General features: G+C 35.0%; 1 protein-coding gene across 2 annotated transcripts; it reads right to left on the bottom strand.

Moving 5' to 3' along the window:
- Positions 1–2742: 2742 nt before the first annotated feature.
- kif14 (kinesin family member 14) lies at positions 2743–22593 on the bottom strand. Of its 2 annotated transcripts, XM_088598415.1 has the most exons (30): positions 22553–22593; positions 20793–22033; positions 19817–20071; positions 19431–19518; positions 19194–19292; positions 18687–18739; positions 18446–18476; positions 18252–18359; positions 17909–18025; positions 17506–17624; positions 17219–17391; positions 15745–15892; positions 15202–15265; positions 14394–14578; positions 14085–14187; positions 13848–14005; positions 13584–13731; positions 13049–13201; positions 12757–12889; positions 12546–12639; positions 11957–12098; positions 10636–10736; positions 9749–9843; positions 9072–9296; positions 8536–8717; positions 8020–8160; positions 7776–7898; positions 7067–7141; positions 6547–6694; positions 2743–4047 (listed from the first exon to the last, which is right to left on the bottom strand). In XM_088598415.1, exons 2-30 carry the CDS (start codon positions 21935–21937, stop codon positions 3653–3655), a joined length of 5001 nt encoding a protein of 1666 aa, XP_088454541.1. In that variant the 5' UTR covers positions 21938–22033; positions 22553–22593; the 3' UTR covers positions 2743–3652. The 2 variants fall into 2 exon arrangements, with proteins under 2 accessions (XP_088454541.1, XP_088454539.1); XM_088598413.1 differs by lacking the exon at positions 22553–22593 and having other exon boundaries at positions 20793–22539.
- Positions 22594–22647: the final 54 nt, after the last annotated feature.

Here is a 22647-nt window from a genome sequence, read left to right as displayed (position 1 = left end):
AAGCTAATTAAGCTGCCAGTATGCTTTTGGACTGTGGGAAGAAACCAGAACACTCTGAGGCATCCAATATGAACATGGGGAGAACATACAAACTCCATGCAGAGAGCAGTCCATGTCTAGAAATGAACCTAGTGCTGCAAGACAGCAATGCTACCCACTGAGCCACCATACCACCAAGACATACCATATTTCACTAAATTAAATTGCCACTGGTTTATGGCGAAGAAGCACTATCTGTACAGCAGGAAGCAGGACAAATAGATTTATGTAATTTTGGTGTTTTTGAAATGCTGGAAAAAGATGAACACAGGAAGGGAACCCCAGTATCAAGTTGCAGTGATATACAGTAAGCCATATAGCACATTGCAAAAGTCAACTTCCATATTGCTTATTGCATACATAGGGCTATTTTAGCTATGTTTGCTTCATGTAAGATTTGCTTTTAAATAAGTCCAGATTGTCTATTAAATTTATTATTCCCATTCCCATTATTAGAGATATTTCCTAGACCCTATGCCCACATGAATATTTCCTTCATATCTGGTGTTGTATTATACTGTAACTTATATTTCTTTTTAACTTATATTTCTGTAACTTTTATTTACTGATTTTTCAATAAAACGCATCAACTTTTAATCTTGACGAATATTATTAAAAAGTCTTAATATTGTTATCTTGATAAACTGCAGTACAGGTATTTTGGTATAACAAAACTATGAGAGATCATAAACAATAGCATGTGTGCATAAAACCCAAATACTGTATAGACATTTTATATATGTAAGTTAACCTACAGGTAGCTGTAAATTCAAATAACTGGAGACAGGACTCCATGGACTAAAACCAGAATAACACGGCTTGGGAGACAGAAAATAATAAATTATATGAATGCTATTGCTCTTTTTGTTATTGTGTCATAGAACTTACCAGCCACTAGAGACATAATCAGTGAAACACGATCATTTTATTACCTATGCCTTCAGTCCAACACATTATATACTTCCACTTGGGGGTGACCCCAGAGCATCAGTCTGTCTCTGAACTGAACTGTTTTTAATGTGAACATTTTGGAACAAAACACAAATCTTCTAATTAAATTAGCTCTGACAATAAAGGGCTTGATATAATTGCTCTGGGGAACTCTTCAGGTTAATTAACTCTCCCGTAATGTCATCATAAAACTTAAGCTCGTGTGTGAAGAAAGAGCTGTCCAAGTAAACTAATTACTACATTAACTCTGTTCAATAATGATGCTCAAAAAAAAAAAACAAAGCTGTACTGACAGCATTGATTTCATAGGGAGATTGGAGATGTATTTAATACATTTAATACAAAGGGGAATTCCTGCTGAAATAACAGGTTTTTGAGATCTGCAAAGCAAGCTAATAGAGATCCTCCTGACTATTCTGTCAATGTTTTTTTTGTAAAAGTGATATCAAGAAGAGATGCCCTAAATTCTCTTACTCTAGCACTATAAACAGTATCAAGGTCGCCATTCACACACAGAGAATCTCCAGACCCAATGAACGTCATCTTAGTCAAAATATTCTTCAATTCTGGGCTCCATTACAAATGAAATCAACAAAATAAAACAGGCCAAAAAGTCAAAATATCAATGAAACATTACTGTACTGTACAACTATCCTTATCGTTCTAGATTGCACATAGTATGAGATATACTGTATTACAATAAATGCATTGCCACAAAAACTAAGCCAGAAATATTAGCCACATACTGTTTCTGTATGATAAAATCCTACCTTTTACTAATAGTGACATCTGGTGGAAATAATCCAGAAGAGTGAATAATCTGTCATTAAGATGAATCTTTCAAAATTCATTAAGAAACACTCAGTAGGTCTAAAGTATCAAGAAACACAACCTGTTATACTGCACACCAGCTTTAAAAACAAAATGTTAGAAAGCGTCCAGGTTAATTGCGTCTGAGAAATGAGATATAGTCTTGCAATGCAATCCCAACAAAAGTTGCCACCACTATATTATAAAGAACAAAGTTCATTCTTTTCATAGAGCATATCAGTTTCTACTTCACATTTGTCTGCACTGATTTGCAAACAGAATTTGCAGGGTATTTGTATTGGAATATATGTAATTTACTTCACTGGGAAAGCAGGAAATTGGAAAATATCATTTAAAATGAACACAATTCAGACTTACATAAACTTCAGAAGCAAAGGGTTATGTGGTTGCAAAAAAAGAGGTAACCATTGATCCCAACTAAATCATTCTTGCAGACGTGCATGATGTGTATAGCTATCATTTGACCTACCTTCTTGTATATTTACATAAAAAAACATAACTTCTTTCCATAAGCATACCTCAAGCAATTTGAGAAAACTAGTTCATAAAGACTTAGAGCTCAAAGAGAGAAAGTTAACATAAGTAGATCCGTGTGCATGCATCACTAACAGGGCAGTTGCCTGAAAACAAGACAAGAAAAAAAATGCACTTTCCACCAGCAGAGATCAGTAGAACACAACATTATCTACAGATAGGCATGAGCCTAAATATGAACGAGTGATCAAAATACAAATATTACATTTTCACAAAGCTGCACACAATAATTAACAAAAAATAATTATTGCATCTTGTAAAAATGTGCAGCAGTGGATATTACATTGTCAGGCCATTAACAGAAGAAATCAGTTTGCTTCTTTAATTGGCAGAGAGCGAAGTAAAAAACACAGAAAACACAGAAATTAAAAACATTTAACACCAATGTACTTTATCATGTTATATTTTTAATAGGTCCTCATAGCCTAAATACATACAGTATGAATCATGACTATACAGTATACAGTACATGGCTTGGGGACTGACAATAGCTAGATTTATTATATTGATACACAAGGGAAAATGATATCATTTTGTAGTGCCTCTGTTCACTTAATGCTATTGTAAAAATGAAATAATGCATACATTAAACATTTCTACAAGACTTATTGTGAAAGGTACTGTATATATGTAGATCAAATGACTATTTACTTTTATTATTCCAAAGAAAAATGCACAAAATGATTTTAATGAGTAATATATACATTCTTCTGTTACTGGAAATAAATTATTTTTTTCTCATTTTCTGATGTATACAAATGAATATATGCAATATATATATAGCTCTTGAGAAGTGATGATATGATTCATTTTTTCCACGAGTTCTGGCTTTACATATGATTTCGTGTTTTTGTATTCATTACCAAACACTTTCATTCCCTGATTGTTCATATGGAGACTTTACATAAATGCTATTATACCTTCTACCAACTTGTTTGAAAAATAAAGCACAAGTATACATGTACAGTTATGTAAAAAACAGTTATGTAATGGGCTCCTTTGTGATGATGTACGTTATTATAAATTCAGTATTTCAACCCAAATTAGGAAAAAAATAACTTGTGCGCTTTTAAGTTTTCAGATTCTGCAAGCTTTAAATACACATCTTAAAAATGAATAATACCATTACAGTATCACACATTGTATTGAAAAATGTAACAACTGATTTTTCTTTGCAGTGCAAGATACTCAAGACCCACTTAGTGTAGGTTGTTTTTTACAGTGTAAAATGTCCCAGCATTATAACTATACCATGCAAATATTAGGGAATTAGGGTCATTACACAGAAATATGCCGACTAAACCCACTGTATAGCACTAGGTGAACAGTTTGTACGTGTTGAAAGAGTATACACAAATTTAGGAACTCCTTTTTTTCTCTCGCTTTTAATTGAAAACACACTATGTTCATTGCCTTTGAGTTTCTTGTCTTCGTTCTTTTCCACATTATCCTCTGCGCTAGGAAGCTCAGTTATTCCCACACATAGCTGATCAAACGTGGCTGTAATGGAGTTGAGTGCAGAGTCCACATTTGCTTTTGCAGTTACAATACTTTCTGTACATTCCACATGAAGTTCATCTGTGGGATTGTTGATTTGATGCTTAAAGAATGCACTGAGGTAATCGCTAATAAACTTAGACGATAAACAGATTGCATCTCTGAAAGTATGGAGACCGGAGAAGTGTTCTTCGCCTGTGTGGAATAAAAAGTAAGCTCTAAAACACAGTTTTAGAAAAAATACCGACAATGTTAAGGAGGTCAACCCAAAGACATTCATGATTACATTGTCTTAAAGGTACCAAAAATCTTTTCACTTAATATTGCTTAAACCCTTGCTTTAACGGAATTCAGATTTAACTGACAAAATCTACTAAAGGGGAATTCTGGATATAAAATCAGAAAATACTGGCCTTCCCTTGCAATTATCGAGAAATCCACAAATAAAACAAGGTAAACATAAATACTACATAGGTTTAAAATTCAGGAATATAAATGTTGTCCTATAGGGTGTGGTCAATTGATTACGATGGGTGGTTTGTTTTTTTGTATGCTTCAGTGAATTTTATACAGCATATCTTCTACAAATAAAAAGCTTGTGTATTTCGGTTAAAAAAGGTACAGGAAAAATTTTCAGTAAATGTCTTTTGATTGCAATTGTTATAAACAATGCATCAAAAGATCCAGAAATCAAATATAGTGTGTATATTTCTCATACAGTGCCTTGCGAAAGTATTCGGCCCCCTTGAACTTTTCAACCTTTTGCCACATTTCAGGCTTCAAACATAAAGATATAAATTTTTTATTTTATGTGAAGAATCACCAACAAGTGGGACACAATTGTGAAGTGGAACGAAATCTATTGGATTTTTGAAACTTTTTTAACTAATAAAAAAATGAAAAGTGGGGCGTGCAAAATTATTCGGCCCCTTTACTTTCAGTGCAGCAAACTCACTCCAGAAGTTCAGCGAGGATCTCTGAATGATCCAATGTTGTCCTAAATGACTGATGGTGATAAATAGAATCCACCTGTGTGTAATCAAGTCTCTGTATAAATGCACCTGCTCTGTGATAGTCTCAAGGTTCTGTTGAAAGCGCAGAGAGCATCATGAAGACCAAGGAACACACCAGGCAGGTCCGTAATACTGTTGTGGAGAAGTTTAAAGCCGGATTTGGATACAAAAAGATTTCCCAAGCTTCAAACATCCCAAGGAGCACTGTGCAAGCGATCATCTTGAAATGGAAGGAGTATCAGACCACTGCAAATCTACCAAGACCTGGCCGTCCCTCTAAACTTTCAGCTCAGACAAGGAGAAGACTGATCAGAGATGCAGCCAAGAGGCCCATGATCACTCTGGATGAACTGCAGAGAACTACAGCTGAGGTGGGAGAGTCTGTCCATAGGACAACAATCAGTCTTACACTGCACAAATCTGGCCTTTATGGAAGAGTGGCAAGAAGAAAGCCATTTCTCAAAGATATTCATAAAAAGTCTCGTCTAAAGTTTGCCACAAGCCACCTGGGAGACACCCCAAACGTGTGGAAGAAGGTGCTCTGGTCAGATGAAACCAAAATCGAACTTTTTGGCCACAATGCAAAACGATATGTTTGGCGTAAAAGCAACACAGCTCATCACCCTCAACACACCATCCCCACTGTCAAACATGGTGGTGGCAGCATCATGGTTTGGGCCTGCTTTTCTTCAGCAGGGACAGGGAAGATGGTTAAAATTGAGGGGAAGATGGATGCAGCCAAATACAGGACCATTCTGGATGAAAACCTGTTGGAGTCTGCAAAAGACCTGAAACTGGGACGGAGATTTATCTTCCAACAAGACAATGATCCCAAACATACAGCAAAATCTACAAAGGAATGGTTCACAAATAAACGTATCCAGGTGTTTGAATGGCCAAGTCAAAGTCCAGACCTGAATCCAATCGAGAATCTGTGGAAAGAGCTGAAAACTGCTGTTCACAAACGCTCTCCATCCAACCTCACTGAGCTCGAGCTGTTTTGCAAGGAAGAATGGGCAAGAATTTCAGTCTCTCGATGTGCAAAACTGATAGAGACATACCCCAAGCGACTTGCAGCTGTAATCGCAGCAAAAGGTGGCTCTACAAAGTATTAACGCAAGGGGGCCGAATAATTTTGCACGCCCCACTTTTCATTTTTTTATTAGTTAAAAAAATTTCAAAAATCCAATAGATTTCGTTCCACTTCACAATTGTGTCCCACTTGTTGGTGATTCTTCACATAAAATAAAACATTTATATCTTTATGTTTGAAGCCTGAAATGTGGCAAAAGGTTGAAAAGTTCAAGGGGGCCGAATACTTTCGCAAGGCACTGTATAAAAGTGTGTCATCGAGCTGACAAAGTCACACGTGATTTAACAGACACTCAGTAATAATGGACACACCTTCCACCCATTAGTCTGTTAAACATATACCAGATAAACAACACTGAAATAAAAGTGAAACGCTCCGAAATTTCTATAATGTGATGATTATGAAATGTCACTAATAAATGGCCATCGTACACGAGAGAAAAACAGTTCATTTACAAAGTCTGTCAGACATCAGACATAACAGTATTTAATTCAACATTTCTAAACTTAAAAAGAAGGCTAACAATTTATGGTCTTGTAATTTAAAACAATTCACAATACATTTACCTAAAACGTTTACCATCATTACCTTTAAATGTGCTGCTGATAATGGAGCTGATCTCTTTGAGAGTATCAATGAATTTGATCAAATCAGTAGCTGTCTTTTTGATCTCCTTCAGCTGAAAATGATCAGGAACACTATCTTCATATCCCACACCTGAAGACTGATGACGCTCCTGTAAAATGATTGTCAAGGAAAGAGCCTGCAATCAATATTACTAAGAAATAATAAAGACGATAATAAATACATATTAAAAAATATTGTTTTTTTTATTTTTAGGCTATATGAACCCTTTAAAAATGTTAGTTGAAGTAAAATTGGAGGAAAAAATGCAATACCGACAAATAAAAAAATTCAATTGAAATGTGCTGATTTGGTATACCTTCAAAAGAAATATTTCACCACAGCAAAATTATCGTATTCAAAGCTATTTATGTAAATGCAATTTAACAACTGCCTACACAAACAATACATTTTAATACATACTGTACAAATGCACCCTGTTGAAAAACTCTTTAAATGGTCTATCATATTAAGTTATCCTTACCAGTTTACAGTGTGAGATATAAACCTGGAGAGAAGCAGCTAAATCCAAAGCATTCTTCTGTAGTTCCTGCAAAATCTGAACAAATTGTGCAAAGGTTTATAAACATATACACTTTATATTCCATATACTGTATGTGCAGTACAGAACAAATTATTTATAGGTCAAATTATAACTAATACACATGCTGGTAAAATTGTGTAAGCATATCCATAGACTCAAAAATAATTCACTATCAGATCTTGCAGAATTTGGCACTTGAGGAGCAGAATGTTGAGAGTGCATTCACTTTTTAGAGTGAACCACAAAGTGATGAGGATGCATCAGAGATTTTCCATTATAAACCAAGGACAGACAAACTTATTAGAACATAGTTGGCATGCTTGTTTGGAAATTGTGAATGAAGCCATTAGTTCTGAATGACTAGTAATTATTATTAAATTTCAACTATTTCCTCATCACGCCACAGATAGTTCCTCTGTTACAGCATTCTGTCTGATTTCAATTAGTAATGCTCTATATTAGATTTGAAACTAAAATGATGATGGGAGTAAAAAGCTCCATTGCAGATAGTATGCAAATTAGTTTCTAACAGTGCCCACAAGGAGGTTGTGGACCTTAAACAATTCATCTTTGTATTTCTTACACATTTCTCTGCCATTGCATGCTCAGTTGCCAAGATTAAATGTCAACGTCAACAATTGTACAATACCTGAGATCCAGGGAATATTAACTGAACAGCTCTTTGCATTTCCTTTGCTTGGTACATCCCATTATCTAGAAGAGTGCTTATACCTTTTCTTCCTCCCTCATAAAAAGAAACTGCCAAGGAGCTCTGAAACACATTAATAAAGCAAATGTTGATATGCGCCAATAAATGAGAACCTACAGTACAATACCTTTAAAATCTTTCTTTGCAATACACAGGAAGAAAAAAAGACTACTTTGGAACTCACCTTTTGAATTTCCTCTGTAATGTGAAGCTCTGTTCCGGTTACAATTGAGAGATGGCTGATTAATTTAATTGCTGTGTTCAGGCACAGGCTGATTTTGTCCTGAGCTTCTGTCACCATAGAAGAAATGTCCGAATCACATCCCTTTAAAGTGATAAAATGATAATCATATCAAATTGAAAGTGCATAGATTTCATCTCAGATTAACTGAAGATAAATATATAAAAAGGCTTTGCAATGAAATGCTGAAGGAATTTGATGATAGTTTTTCACCCTGTTCATCATTACTTATATCAGTGATACTCTGTACCACAATGGTCTCTAATATTTCTCCTGTTTGTTAACATAGATACATAATTTACAACCACTTAACTAAAATCTTAGCATTTTCACATTGGTGAACCAATATTCCCATGAAATAAGATTAAATATAACAAATCTACTAAAGAGTAATTATTTGACTTTAATTTTCCAAGTACAGTAGCATTATATAAAACAGGATAGCCTTTTGAAATGTACCTGAATGAGTAACTGAAAATAACCACCCATTTTCTTTATGTCCAGCTTGAGCTCTTCATTAACCTCAGAACGTCCACTCGGTTTAATAGTGTAAAGCCACTGTGTTGTAAGGAAGATGACTCTTTCAAGGGCTGAGGTTGCCTTCACAAGCTGGCATTGTGCTTTTCCATTGCAAACTAACACTAGCAAAGAGGAATCAACATGGAAATTAGTAGTATAATCACAAAATCACAGTTTTAGCTTGCAAAGATTTTCCTCCAACATCATTGCATTTGGTACAGTAAATACGAAGGCTTCTATTCATATATATTTCTTCACCAACATTTAACATATTAAATCCCTAAGGCTTTTAAAAACTTAAAAAAAACATTTTATACAATAACAACACCAGCATTATTATTTTAATAGTTATTAACCATAAAAATAATTAAAGAAATGCATTTAATTCGCCGTATAACAAATGGTCAAGACAGGTTGTGTTTGTTTTTAAACTTTCTCCTCATTCAACATTTCTCACTGAACAAGGTCTTGCTTACAATTTTCTTGGCTGTCATCATCAAGCTGCTCGTACAGGGTGGAGATAACAGCGACTCCATTGTGAATGGTGAGAATATCTGCCATTATTCTGTCAGCCATACTCTCCTGTATCTCATCACATATTTTCATCTGAGCCACTGCTGACCCAATCAGCTCTTTGCAAATGCCAGGCAATGCCGACTCAGATATACTAGGATGTACAGTAGTGGTCTTGTTCATTAAACCTATAAGAATATAACATCAAACAAAATTGAGAAGAAAAATAACCATAATGAGACTATTATGATTTTAGGCATTGTTTTATTTTACATGTGCTATTTTCAAAATACTTGGAACATCTATTACAAAAAACCTTAATCTCTTTATCAGTTGAATTTCTGAAATTGAGAGTTCAACTTACAGTTTATTACCCCATTTGCTGTGATCTCTAACAAAGAAGTGGAATTTAAACTACTGTTAATGAGATGTGTAAATCTGGAGTTGACAACAGCCTTACATTTTCTCACTGCTGTAACAGAGGAAGCATTGTACTTGTTTAGTAAACCAGCAAAACTGTCCTCTCTGACCAAATATACGATTATTCAATAAAAACCACCATGGAATAAGGGAAGAGTGTAAAGTTGTTAACTAGTTGTCTAAAAGCTTTTGTTTCATAGCAAGTAAGTTACTACATTACCAGAATACTGGGAGTTGTGAAGACTCTGAATGGGATGGACTCTTATTTCATAAAGTCGTCCTGATATTCTCCTGCTTTTTAAAAGACTTCTGCTCCTGGGAAAATGTAATTTACAAATACAGATAAATAAAATGTGAAAATCATGTTTTCTGGAGACATAATCTCATGTATTAGAACTATTTTTGGCAAAAAAACAGGTTTTTCCTTACATCAACAGTAATCAAAGCTAAAGCTTTGTAGGCTTAAATTCCATCACCTTACCACTGATTAGCAAAGTGCTATGCAAGCCTAAGTACTGAACTGCTTATGCAGAAATATGTTGCAAATAAAACTTCTTACACATTTCATAAATCCTTCACAGCTGTAGAAAGGCTATCCTTCCTGAGAGTGTCAAAGGCAATATCTGTTGAAGCTACAATAACTAGCAATTTTTACTCTGGCTTAGGACCAATTGAACCATGCATTTGAAAATTAAGAAATAAATATTCTAACCTTTCTTACAAAGCAAAGCACCTTAATATAAAATACAGTTTTATACAAAGTACCATTTTAAGGTTTGTATGGACACAGTTGAACTTAATATGGTTGCAAGCTTCTGTAACTGGAAGAGATACTTAATTTTCATCAGAGGCTCCAGAGATAACACCTTTCAAATTCTTTTTCAACACTTTTTCAGCATGGAATAAACCTATTACTTGTTCCTTTACAATCTATAAAATGCTGCTTCCTGCTTTATATGTTGAGTTTATTAAACCACATTTATCACATTGTTACTGCAGAAATTAGATAATATCACATTTATCAGAGTGCAATAAACTGCAATTAAGTTATAAAGACTGTTAGCTTATATTCAACTGTTGAGCTTAGAAAAGGAAATCAGAGCTTACTTTCTCCTTGAAAATGATGAAGCAGCAGAAGAATTTGCTATATCTGGTTCCCACTCATCATTTGGATCATAAAACACATCATCTTTTGCACCAGAATCTCCCTACAAAAGGAAACAAGTTATTTTCCTTTCCTCAGGTTATTGTAGGTTATTGTAGAGACTAGTTTAGAAAAAAACACCAATTAACCAATGATGAAAAATAAGAAAAAAATGCCTTGGCAACAGAGACTTGTTTCCTTTTTACTGTGCAGTGTGAAATTAACCTCTACATGTTTCGGTGCTCCTGGCATGCTAGTGCAGTTCCTTACTCTAACCTTTAAAAACTTTCTAATGTGAAAATCCTCACAGATCAGGTTTTATGAAGCATTTACTATGACCTCAAAATGACATTCTGCAAAACTAAAACATTTCAAATACAATAGCAGTAAACAGAAAGTTACTTAATAAGTTTATGTCTGTAACCAAACTATAATAAAAACAGAAGATTATAATAATAATAAATAATAATAATAATATAATAAACTATTTTATATAGCGCCTTTAAAGGTGGCTTCTCAAAGTGCTTTACAGAATGACAACAACAATAAATAAAAAGAATACACAAGATAAAACACAATTACAATTTACAGAGGAGACCGTGGATGGTGGTACTAAGAAAAGCAGAGGGGTGAAGAATGGAACCAGTTAAGTAAAGGCTTTTCTAAAGAAGGTGGATCTTTGAGTCTGGATTTGACTTTAGAGAAGGTGACTCTCTGATATCCTTGGGCAGAGAGTTCCAGAGCTTGAGGGCATAACAGGAGAAGCCCCTGTCACCCATACAATGTAGACGGGCTTGGGGGACAGTAAGGAGAGCAGAATTAGAAGAGCGAAGGTTGCGAGGTGGGGAGTAGGGCGATAATAGTTCAGACAGGTACTGAGGTGCCTGAAAATTGTTGATACCAACAAGAAATGAACCCTTTCAAACTGAAAGGTTAAAAGATGCGTTTAAAAAATACTTGAACAACATCAGAGATTGCAATTTTGCAATCTTGATTTTAAACAGGTTTCATTAAACAAAAAAGGATTGCACTAAAATAAGGTAATCAAATAACGACAATAGTTCCATAGGCTAAAGAGTGTCCATGCTACGGATGTATTCCTAGCAAAACCGTGACATATAATGCGAGGAAATAAAAGTAAAACTTGCTTAATTCACAACTGCTTAAGGATTCATTAGAATATTACTATTTAATATGCATAATATATATTTATGTTTTGCATTTCAAACATATTTTTATAAATTTATTTTACCCAACCAATCTACTTAAGTTTTTCAGGCTCACCTGTTCCATCTCCCTCATTGCTGCTAGGTTGCTCTCCAATTTCTCTAGACTCCAAAAGGTTGTGATACCCAGCTTTGTGTTCTGAACTTGCACCTGTAGCTGCTCATTTTCCTTTCCGCGGTCTTTATCTGAGGATTCATGCCTGCCAGACACATGCCTTGTTAATTCTTCAAAAGATTCAAACTACAGTACGTTACAAAATGAAACATTTGACAGTTAATAAAGATGTGAAACTGCAATGTAATAGTACTGTGCTTCATTTTCTTTATTATAACTTGAGTTACTTGAGTTTACTCATTACTTGAGTAATGCATTTATAAACATACAATTATTATTATTAAGCAGCATTGTATAAACTGTACATTTTCAGTTTATATTTTGAGTGTCTCACAACATAATCATACTACTCTGAACATTATCACAGTCATTGTAAACAGTGGTACACCACATATTATCTTACACTTATTTCATGGCAAATGGTTTTCAGTAATGACTTTCCAGTTAACTACAAGCAAATACTGTAATTACTGTCAGCAATATCTTCAATATAAGGGTCCAATATAAGTAAAATACATTTTGAAAAACTAACCGACTGAAAACAGCATGTTTCTTCAGTTTTCTGCTAATGGCATTTGCTTCCTGGATCATCAGAGACAGTTTCATCGAGTCCCACTGTGGTTGAACTAAAACATAAGACAAACCATTTAAATATTTCCACTTGTTCTATGATGTTTGTCATAAGAAGTGTTTCTGTACTGACAATCTCTTTTAGCTTATCACAGCAGAAGTAGATGGCTTACCATGTCCTGCAGCATAGTGTTCATTTCGTGCCCTTTTTTGCTGGGTCCTAACCAAATCCTCAGAAATCTTCTTTTTTTCCTCTTCTAAGGCTTCAATAATCTTTGCATGATGTATGGCATGATCTGCCAGGGCCTAAAATTTGAATTTGGTTAACCTTAAATCGAGTAAACATTTCTGATAGGAATATATTCATAGTCAAGGGACATATCAATAATGAGGCCTGATGTTATAATATTGAATATATTTTTCTCTCAAAAACAATAATTATTCAGCTAAGAAATCAAAAACTACCTGTCGGGTAGCTTGTGCTTCCATAAGAAGACGTTTTTTATTTTGTTGCACCTCCTGTTCAAGTTGTAATTTTGCACTCTGCAGCTCTTCGATCTTGGTGGCCACTTTCCGGTTGTTAAGTTCCTGCAGTTTCTTCCTTTCGCATTCTGCCTCCTGAAGACAGGACACATAACCTTGTCTACTCTCGGAAATATCAATTGTCAAAAAAACTTTCAACCTGTACAATTTAGGTTTAATCAGCACAGGAAATGCGTTTATATGAAACGAATAAATTAAATATGTGTAGACACAAATACTGTATATGCAGCATTACATACAAAATTCTTTAAACTATCATTACTTTACTTGAAGAGAAGGCAGTACATTATATAGCATGATCCTCAATAAATAATAATAATAATAATAATTTTTTAAATCCCATTATTTAAATGTTTAACTTAAAGTTTTAAAACTCCTACAAAATGCTAGATATGTTCAGTTTATACTGTATTTTTATATGTAATTAAGTCATGCAAACATTTTATGAAAGACCTACCAGTTCTTTTTCCAAAGCTTTAATTTTATGTTCATATAAAGCTTTCTGGTCTGAAAGCTCCTTCTGGGCCATTTCTTTGGCAACTTGTATACCCTGAATCATTTCTTCTTTGGCTTTCATCCGAGCTTCTTCAATCTCTGCTTCAAGCCTGGAATTAGTGTATAGGTTAGATGTTTTATTTTTACCTTAATTTATGTGTTCTGCTCAATAAACTCCTTATGAGATTTTGGCACAAATATGTTGTTCAATGTGACTTTCACTTACTGTGCTCTTTGTGCTGCTAATAACTCGTTTTTTGCAAATTCAAAGTCTTTGTGTCCATCCCCTGCCCCGTTCCAGCACGAAACTCGTGTCCCACGCTGCACCTCCCCTGGATGATTGAATCTAAAGTAGTGGTCACCACCAAGAATCACTCTGTCACCCTGTAAAAAACATTCCATTAGTTTGTTCCCCAAGTGGTGATTTTAATAAGTATGCACACGTTATGTACTTTAGACTTACGTGATGAAGGACAGTTGACTGCGAGACAAGGTTTCCATTCACAAATGTCTTTGCATCCTTAATTGGTGCGATACTTACTGTACCACCTACGTTAGAAATTATACTAGAAGAAAATAAAGAATTTATTAGAAAAAGAACACTAAACAAATTGTCTCACTTATGTTGAGAGCTTCAACTTCACCATGACAGTGCTAAAAGTAGTATTTACAGGAAACTAAGAAAAAACAATACATACAATGTAAGAATGTGACATACTGCAGAGGTTAGTTCCAAATCTAGCATGTAAAAATAAAAGACAAAACTTCTTACCAGTGGTCATCAGCAATAAGAGCTCCAGAAAGTTGAATGTCATGAGTTGAATCTGATTTTTGTTTTCCAACTTTGGTCTGCCCTTCTTTTATCATATAAAGCAACATCTCCGACAGTTGGGGATCCTCATTGAGATTAACCAGATTTGGCAAACGGTTATCTACCTTGAGTGCAATCCCAGCTTTCTGCACAAAGGAAGATGTGGTTAAGGAAAGTAAAGTAAGTCTTCTTCTTTCATCCTGATAAAAGTCAAAAGGCAATGATTTCTCAGTTTTAAAGCCGATTTCTCAGTTTTCAATGGACATAGTTCCCACTTATGTCTCCTAGTTTGTGTTTCACTGTTGGTTATGAATACGTTCATAGGTGTGACTATAAATGCATTTGAGAATTCAGAATACGTGAATAAGTTCTTCTCTGTCCAAAACTAAAATGATTCAGTAACTTGTCAATGTAGGACATTCCTTTAAGCCTTGAAATATACTGTATACTGATGCTCTTCTCTGAAAGGATTCCCATTGCAGCAATATCTTGGCAACCAAAATTGTACACAGCCTTCTAAACAAGGTCATATTAGAGCACTGCAAAATTTGATCACGTCTTTCTCGGGAGAAGCCTCTTCAAGCTCAGCCTTTTCGAACTGTGTTTGTGGCTTATGTTTTTGCAATACCCTTTATTTGTCTGCAGTCATTGATAAAAACTGGGTAGTACCAGCAATCGTCCTGTTACAGATCCCTATGGTGCAGCACTATCTACACCACCCCAATCATAGCATTCACCTCTTAGCTGTTTAAGACAATAACGCAGCTACCTGTAGCTCTTTAGCTTCTTCACGCTTTCTTTTTTCGGCCTGTTCCAGTTTCTTTTTCCAAGTCCTAAAAACTCAGAAAGGCAAAAAAGCTGTAGTCAAAGCACTCCAATTTATGCTTAGCAGTAAAATTGCCAGGGATCCTTTTGTGTTCACAGTTTTTATCAAATAAAAAGTTTTAACCTTACTCCAAAACGAAAATAAACCCTGAATATCAATTCAATAATTATGCACTGTTTAATGCGAAAGAAAAATAACAGGATTAACACTGTAAACCCACTGAAGAGCAGAAAGCTAAAGCAAAGTTCTACAATACTCAGGAGCTGATTATATATGAGCTACCTTTATATATCAATTCCAATATTTCCAAACTCATTCATTCCTTACTCTTATATAAAGTGTTAGATTTTTAAACAAATGCTCAGAAAGACATCCGTTCAGTGTCTTTTGAAGGTACATTACACAAAATGTCTGTTTTTATAACAATATTTGTAATATAAAGATAACATCTTCATATGCTATATGGACCCTCTAACCAATAAATACCTGTGAGCTTCTGCCATGTCTTTCTCCTGTTGTGTTAGCTGCATTTTAAGGGTTGTGATTTCTTGCTTAAACAATCTCATTTTTTCTGTTTCAACACCTTGGGAGCTCATTTGAGCTGCTTTTAGTTTTTCAACTTCTGCTTTCAGCTCTGCAAATGTTAAAACATCAAACACATAATGTTAGACATGAAAACCAATAAACTAACCATATTGTAAAGAAAAAAAAACTTCCAAAATGCAGAAGTTGCTAGAAAATACAATATTTCTTCTTCTGTTAATTCATCTCCCCCTAGTGGTGGTTAAAGCACATGAGTTTTACAATATTTGGTTTTACAGTACCTTAGGTTGGGGAATTTATGTTGTGAGAAACTCCTTTTTTCTGTTAGGTGAACTTTATTTGTATAAGAGACATATATGTACATTACACTAGGGGAACAATAGGAGAGAACAAAAAGAAAAATAATCACAAGAAAAGCCCTATGTCTCTTTACCAGATTATAGACATGTGTCCCACTAATCACCAAATTTGGAAAGGCTATAAAAAGTATGACAGTCTGTGGATGTCTATCAAATACCATTCAACCATTCAAAAACAAAGCATTTAAATATAATGCACACGGAACACAGCCACATCTTAAAAAAACGAACCTAAATCAAATTTACGTTAATAAGAACAAGATTCACACCCTTACATTTCACATCACTAGAATTACATACCTGTATCCTTATCACTTTTTAAGTAGTCCTTCACTTTTTGCCATATATTGACAAAGGTGACAAGTTTATCTGACATTGAATATCTCAACTCTTCTAAGTATAGCAGATTACTAAATTCTCTGATCCAAATCTCAAAATGTTAGGTGAACTTTTGGTGATAGACCAATTGATTTCTATTTGAGGCATGTTTTGTTTTCATATTTTAAAACCTGTAATGGAGCTGTAATTGGAAAAACCCTTTTCCCCCCATTCCGAACTTCCATTATTCAGGTATGTTAGCTGAAATGCAGCTAGCTGGACAGCAAAAAATGTTGGAGTGTTTCATATATTACTATTCCCACCGCAGTCTCTTTATTGAAAATTGCTCACCTGCTACCAGTTGGTTAAAAAATAAAGCAAGAAGCTCTTAATAGAAAAAAATTAGGAATGATTGTAATTAATGTAGGTAGAATAAGGCAGAAGTTGTCACTCAAAATAGAGTTTTTGAGACCAAAGACCAAGTATAGAAACAGATAAACTAAAGTCTAAAGCAGATAGATCAATTATTTTTTTTACTTAGCAATAGTGAGGACCAACTCCTTTGGAATTTAATCTGACTGATACAGCGTTCCACCAAGACTACTACTAGGAATCACTTCATTGGGTGCTTTTATATATATGTACACATTTTTATATACAAATAAAATGATTGGTTATGGTACTGCATTTGGAAAACTTTGATCATTTTAATGGAAACTTTGCCCTGAATCTTGACCTACCTCTAATCAGTTTGGCACTGGTGTCCTCATTTACTTTGGCAACATTAATGATCATGCGTGCTTGATTGGCGTATCGAAGGGTACTGAGAGTTTCCTCCACATTGCTGGCTGCAGGACTGACAGTGGCAATCATGGCGGTTTTCGAATTTCCCCCAAGACTCTCTTTCAGCAACCTGTCGAAACATGACATCAGCATTAGGACCATCCTAGGCAGAATAAAAAAAAGTGACCCATGCATACTATTCTTCTTGAAACACTACAATGAACCACTTCAAAGGTCCTCTTACCATGTTAACACCGACTCCCTGTAGGGGATAAAGACTTTCTTCTTTGACTGAGAATGTTCAGAAAGAGCCGAGATCACCTTTCCCAACGTTAACAGGGACTTATTGATGCTCACGCCTTCCTATAGAAATAAAAGATCCTTTCAGACAATCCTTTCAGAAAACCACGTTAAAGAACATGAACAATACAATTCCTCGATGCTTTGTGTGCACTTACCACATTGCTGAAAATGAAGTCTAAAAAACTACTTTTTATCCTACAAAATCATTGGGACTGTATTTAAAAACAAGCACATTAACTGGGTGATGATTTAAACAAAACGCAAACAAAAACACATAAGAGCCCTTTCTCCTGCAGGGGCACTGAAATGTGTAGCAAGGCAGTTGTCTGAAGCCAGTGTCATACCCGCAACCTGTCTCCACTGGTCTGGGCTGTGGAGCAGCGCTCACTCCCTGCGAGGTCCACCAGATTGATCCGGCTGGTTATGGTGTGATCATGCTCCTCCTCTTCAACAAACTCCGTCTGCACAAAAAAATAAAGTTAGTTGAGTCAAAACTGCTTCAGATCCCCAAGATAAAAAAAAACCTTCAATTTTGTGAGATTAAAAAAAATGTCTGAGCAAAAAATAACTGCTATAATACTGATGTGAGGTAACCTAATAAGAGACTTCACCGGGAGAGGGTGTAAAAACACACTGATTAAAATGTATTGACTTGGCAGTGGCTCTAATGAAAATAAAAAGGGTCACCTTTGTTTGTGTCATGACGAGTGTGAAGACGGAATGAGATCTAGAGCTCTTGTCGTTCATCCCTGTTGCTGCAGTGGCACGTTGTTTATTTCCCAGCTCAAGCCAGCTCTGAAAGGAGAAAATTAAATGTTAGGTACAACGTTAAACAACTAAACAACAAAGACTACTGTGATCATAATTATTTAAGGACTCACCTTAATGTCATCGTATGAGCTAACAACATTCCTACGGGAGAAAACAATTACAAAATTATTCTAATTGTAATAAAAAAACTCTACATTGATAAATATATTTCTTAAATTCTTACAGGTCATACCCAGCTTCTTATGCATGATTTCAGAGTTTCTTTCAATATAAGGTAAAGATTAAAAATCAACCCTTCATAAAGCTTTTATGTTGACAATTTGATAAAGTCTGCATTAAGCACATACTTACGTTGATAGATCTGCTACATAAGGCCCAAAGACTGGATGCTCCCGTACTCTTAACTATAAAACAGATTTTTGTTAGTTCAATTGTAAAATCGTGTGGATTGTACACTGTGATGTTCGTAAAATGCTGCAATTTCTTTCACTAAATACAGCAATTATACTACATAATCATTCTACAACTAATCAACATATTACAGTCAACCATACAACAGATTTAAAGGAAGAGATAAAGGTTAATTTCACGCTGAAAGGTAGAAATAAAGAAGAAAAATGTTTTGCCTATGGAACCTTGGACTAAAATGCTGTTTTTTCCTTCTTTCTACTACTCTAGAATTAAACTTTACCTGCTCCTCTAGAGATTCCCACTCCAAAATATAAATATTGCAAGTAATTAAGTGATTTAATATTTATTTTTTGTCCATATTCAAGAACTGTACATCACTAAATAAACACTTATATTACAATTTTGGTAAGCCAAAATGACCACTTAAAAAATAAAAGAAATACTTACTGGTAGCTTCTTTTTACTTTGTTCATCTTTTACTACCAATAAATCATGAATCTTCTCATTGTAAACTTCAAAATAGCTCATTTCCAGGAGGTATGTGACCTGCGATAAAATTATAAATTACCTTTACAAAACCATCGTGTGACTTAAGTACTAAACAATGCAGTATTTTTCACTCAAGAAAGAAAAACTAAACTTAATATTTATGAAATATTTATGAAGACAAAACAGAAAGCTTACTTGTTGATTTTCTGACTTGCCAACTCTTGAGAAGAGTTCCTCACAAAATCTTGGTATCACTCCAGCTTCATCACTAAAGCCCATCATTCTAATTGGCAACAAAATGTGAAGAAAATAATCTAATGAAACAAATCCACTTAAAACAACTACAAAACAATTACAACACATATAGTCGTGTATTGTATATTTATGGGGAAACAAAATTAGTTACACAAACAGACAATTATGAACATGGTTGATTTCCATACTGAAATCTAAGCAGTTAAATGTATAACAGCATAACTTTGTCATTTCACAAGATATGTCAATTATGCATCTAAATTTCAATTGCATTTATAACTGAGCATAGAAAATAAATCAAAGTAAAAGTAAATACAAAATCTTACGTATATGATTTTCCAGAGCCAGTCTGACCATACGCAAAGAGACAAGTGTTGTATCCCTCAAAAGCTCTTTCGAGAAGGGGCAAAGCAAGCTTTTCATACACGGTCTGTTGACTGGCAAAATTAGGGTCAGTCTTATCAAAAGAAAAAAATGAAAAGTCGTAGATAAAGGAATAGTTTTGTTTGGAGTCCGGATGTTGAACAACAATTTCCTGGTTCTCCATGAAGATAACCTGATGTGCATTCTCAGTCTTCTCTCTGGTTAAAAATTAAAAGCAAATAGTACACATAAACAACATCATTGGAAAGAACACAACCTCCAAGTACCCATTATCTCATCCCTAAGGGTATCAGAGAGTCAACTTCCCTGAGCTCTTTCAAATCAAGACTCAAAACCTTCCTCATTAGAAGGGCTTTTATTTAATTGGTTCTGTCTGCCCCTTTGCTTTCCTACTGTATTCTAAACCATTACTTTTTGTAATTCTACTGTCTCCTCATTGTATGCTTTTATTTCATACTGCAAAGGAATATTATGCCTTGTGACTTGTGAGAATCAACATTTCAAGGAATAATTTAAAATAAAGTTTTATTATTAATAATAATATCTTGCATAACATTAGATTCAGCAATTGTTGTAAATGGACATCTTGGGTATGACATTTAACTTCTATGGTCATACAAAAAAGGAATACAAATAATGATGTGATGCTTTACATTTATTGTTTTCTTGCTGTTATAGAGATGTGGGAATAACCTGTTAAAACTGAAACAATAATGCAAACATTATAATTCACAGCAGAAAATGCAATTAAATCATTTTCTGATTCACACGACCCTAAGATGTCTTCAAACAGCTCTTTCATTTCAAACTTATACCAAACACAAGCACTTAGTACTTGAGGGGAAATTATAATAGTGTATTAAACCTACTGTACCAACTTTCTGTAGTTTTTAGGCAATGCAACACTAGAATTCTTACCTGTTGTTGAATGGTCTCACTCGTACTGCCACGGTTACTGCACTGTTTTCCATTTTCAAGCAATCTTGGCCTTGAATCACACTCTCTCGGGTGGACTCTTGCTTTGATAAAAATCCCTTAACAGGGGTCCCCCATCCCGATGTCTTCACGTCTGCACTGTGAGACACAAAATGTATAGTCTTCCTCGGCTGTGACGCTTGCACAGTGGATGCCCAGTTTCTACTGACAGCCCCTACCGCAAGCCTGCTGTTCCCTGGGAGAGTGGAAGCTTTAGGCACGGGTTTGACGCTTTCACAGCTAACCTGCCCTGGTGCCTTCTGCCTTTCCAAACTTCCATACTTGGTACTCAGCGGTTTCGTGATATCTCTCCCCGCTGTCTTCTCAAAAACTTCTTTGACATTTTTTTCAGCGGGTGTCCTCTTGGCAGGTGCTAAGAACACGTGTAGTTTATTCGGGGCCTCTGTTTTGGGGGTATCGTCTTTATTCAAAACTGACTCCGCCAGTGACTTGGGCACAGACCTGGAAGAGTTTTCGTTTCCTTTGCTCGCTGCTTTTACAAGAATTGAAGGATTACTTCTGGCTTTTGGTGTGATTTTTAATGTTGTATCCCTCAGACTCCCTGATCGCTGAATTGTTGTTGCTTTGGGGGTTTTATCGCTATTATTTGGTTCAGTAAGCCTTTTAAAAGAGTCTAAATTAGTGGCCACGTCTTGTTTCAGTTGTGTTGTATTTCCAGTCGCTACTTTGTTTTTCTCTGTTATCAAGCCTGTTCTCGTACGGCGCTGCAGTGTTAATCTTTTTTCGGGCGCTCCGTCTTCTTTTACAGTGTTTTGCTTTGGCTTCTTTTCACCGATTTCAGTATCTTTATTGTCTGTTTTTTTCCTTTGAAGCATCAGTCTGCCTTTAGAATATATGTCAACAGTTTGACCAGATGTTTTACTTCCCGGTAGAATATACGTTTTATTTATCTCTTTGCTCTTATCGACTGAATGCGACGATTCATCTTCTTTCTTGATTTTTTCATCCACCGTGTCTTTAAGTTGTTTTTTGATTGATAAGTCACCCAAATGACCATCCTTTAAAAACTGATAACTCTCCAACAGAGGCTTGCGGCCTCTTGTTGGTGTAGTGTTAAAAACGGACATAATTGGTCTTAGCACTTACATAAAAAAACATCAATCCACGAAAAGTAATTCTTGAATTCTGGTTTACATTTCCATGCAAGTAGTGAAGTTATTTTCCTGGAAAAAAAGATTATGGGTTATGCTTTATCGCATGCTACAATAAATAAGCTTGTTAACAGCGATCTCTCATCACTTATATCTTAAAAACGTGTGTAACCAGCTGTAAAACAAAACATTTGCGATCCCTTTAAAAAATAATAAAGGTAGCTACAATTAACATGGAACTTAAACTTTAACGATTCTGTAACTAGCTTCCTATCCTTCGAGACTGGATTCATTAAGAAAATATGCGGAAATCGATTTAAATAAACGGAAAGGCGCTTTAACTTTTTGTAACCCACGAATTTTGTCATTTGTGGTGGAGTAATTCAATCTTGCTACTGTAACTTGCACGATATCATCAATGCACGGCAGATTTTCAGTCTGTAACATTGCGAATTTAGCATTTCTAACGCAAGTACCCTGCTATAAAAGTTAGATGTAGAATGTAAAATTTGGAGAAAAAAAATAAAAACAGTTTTTAATACAAAGATACACCCCCCAAAATGCTTATTTGCCCTATTCAGTTGTACATACCCCCCTTGCGCCACCAGCCCGCTTCCAATTTTTCAAACTCATGTGCTTCTCTGATTGGTCGTTCTCGGATAACACGTCACCACAATTACACGAGT

This window comes from Lepisosteus platostomus, chromosome 11, assembly GCF_059453375.1.
Source record: "Lepisosteus platostomus isolate fLepPlt1 chromosome 11, fLepPlt1.hap1, whole genome shotgun sequence".
Classification (NCBI taxonomy): Eukaryota; Metazoa; Chordata; class Actinopteri; order Semionotiformes; family Lepisosteidae; genus Lepisosteus; species Lepisosteus platostomus.
Note: the sequence above shows the minus strand (reverse complement) of the source record. Positions and strands in the feature narration are given on the sequence as shown.

What these genes read in the sequence shown, in the direction of transcription:
- kif14 (XM_088598415.1), bottom strand. Translation starts at nt 21,937, where the DNA reads ATGTCCGTTTTTAACACTACACCAACAAGAGGCCGCAAGCCTCTGTTG. An exon ending in GACATGGCAGAAGCTCACAG is followed by an intron (nt 15,266 to 15,744) that starts GTATTTATTGGT and finishes CTGAGTTTTTAG; the next exon opens with GACTTGGAAAAAGAAACTGG. An exon ending in TATCAGCAGCACATTTAAAG is followed by an intron (nt 4,048 to 6,546) that starts GTAATGATGGTA and finishes TATTCCACACAG; the next exon opens with GCGAAGAACACTTCTCCGGT.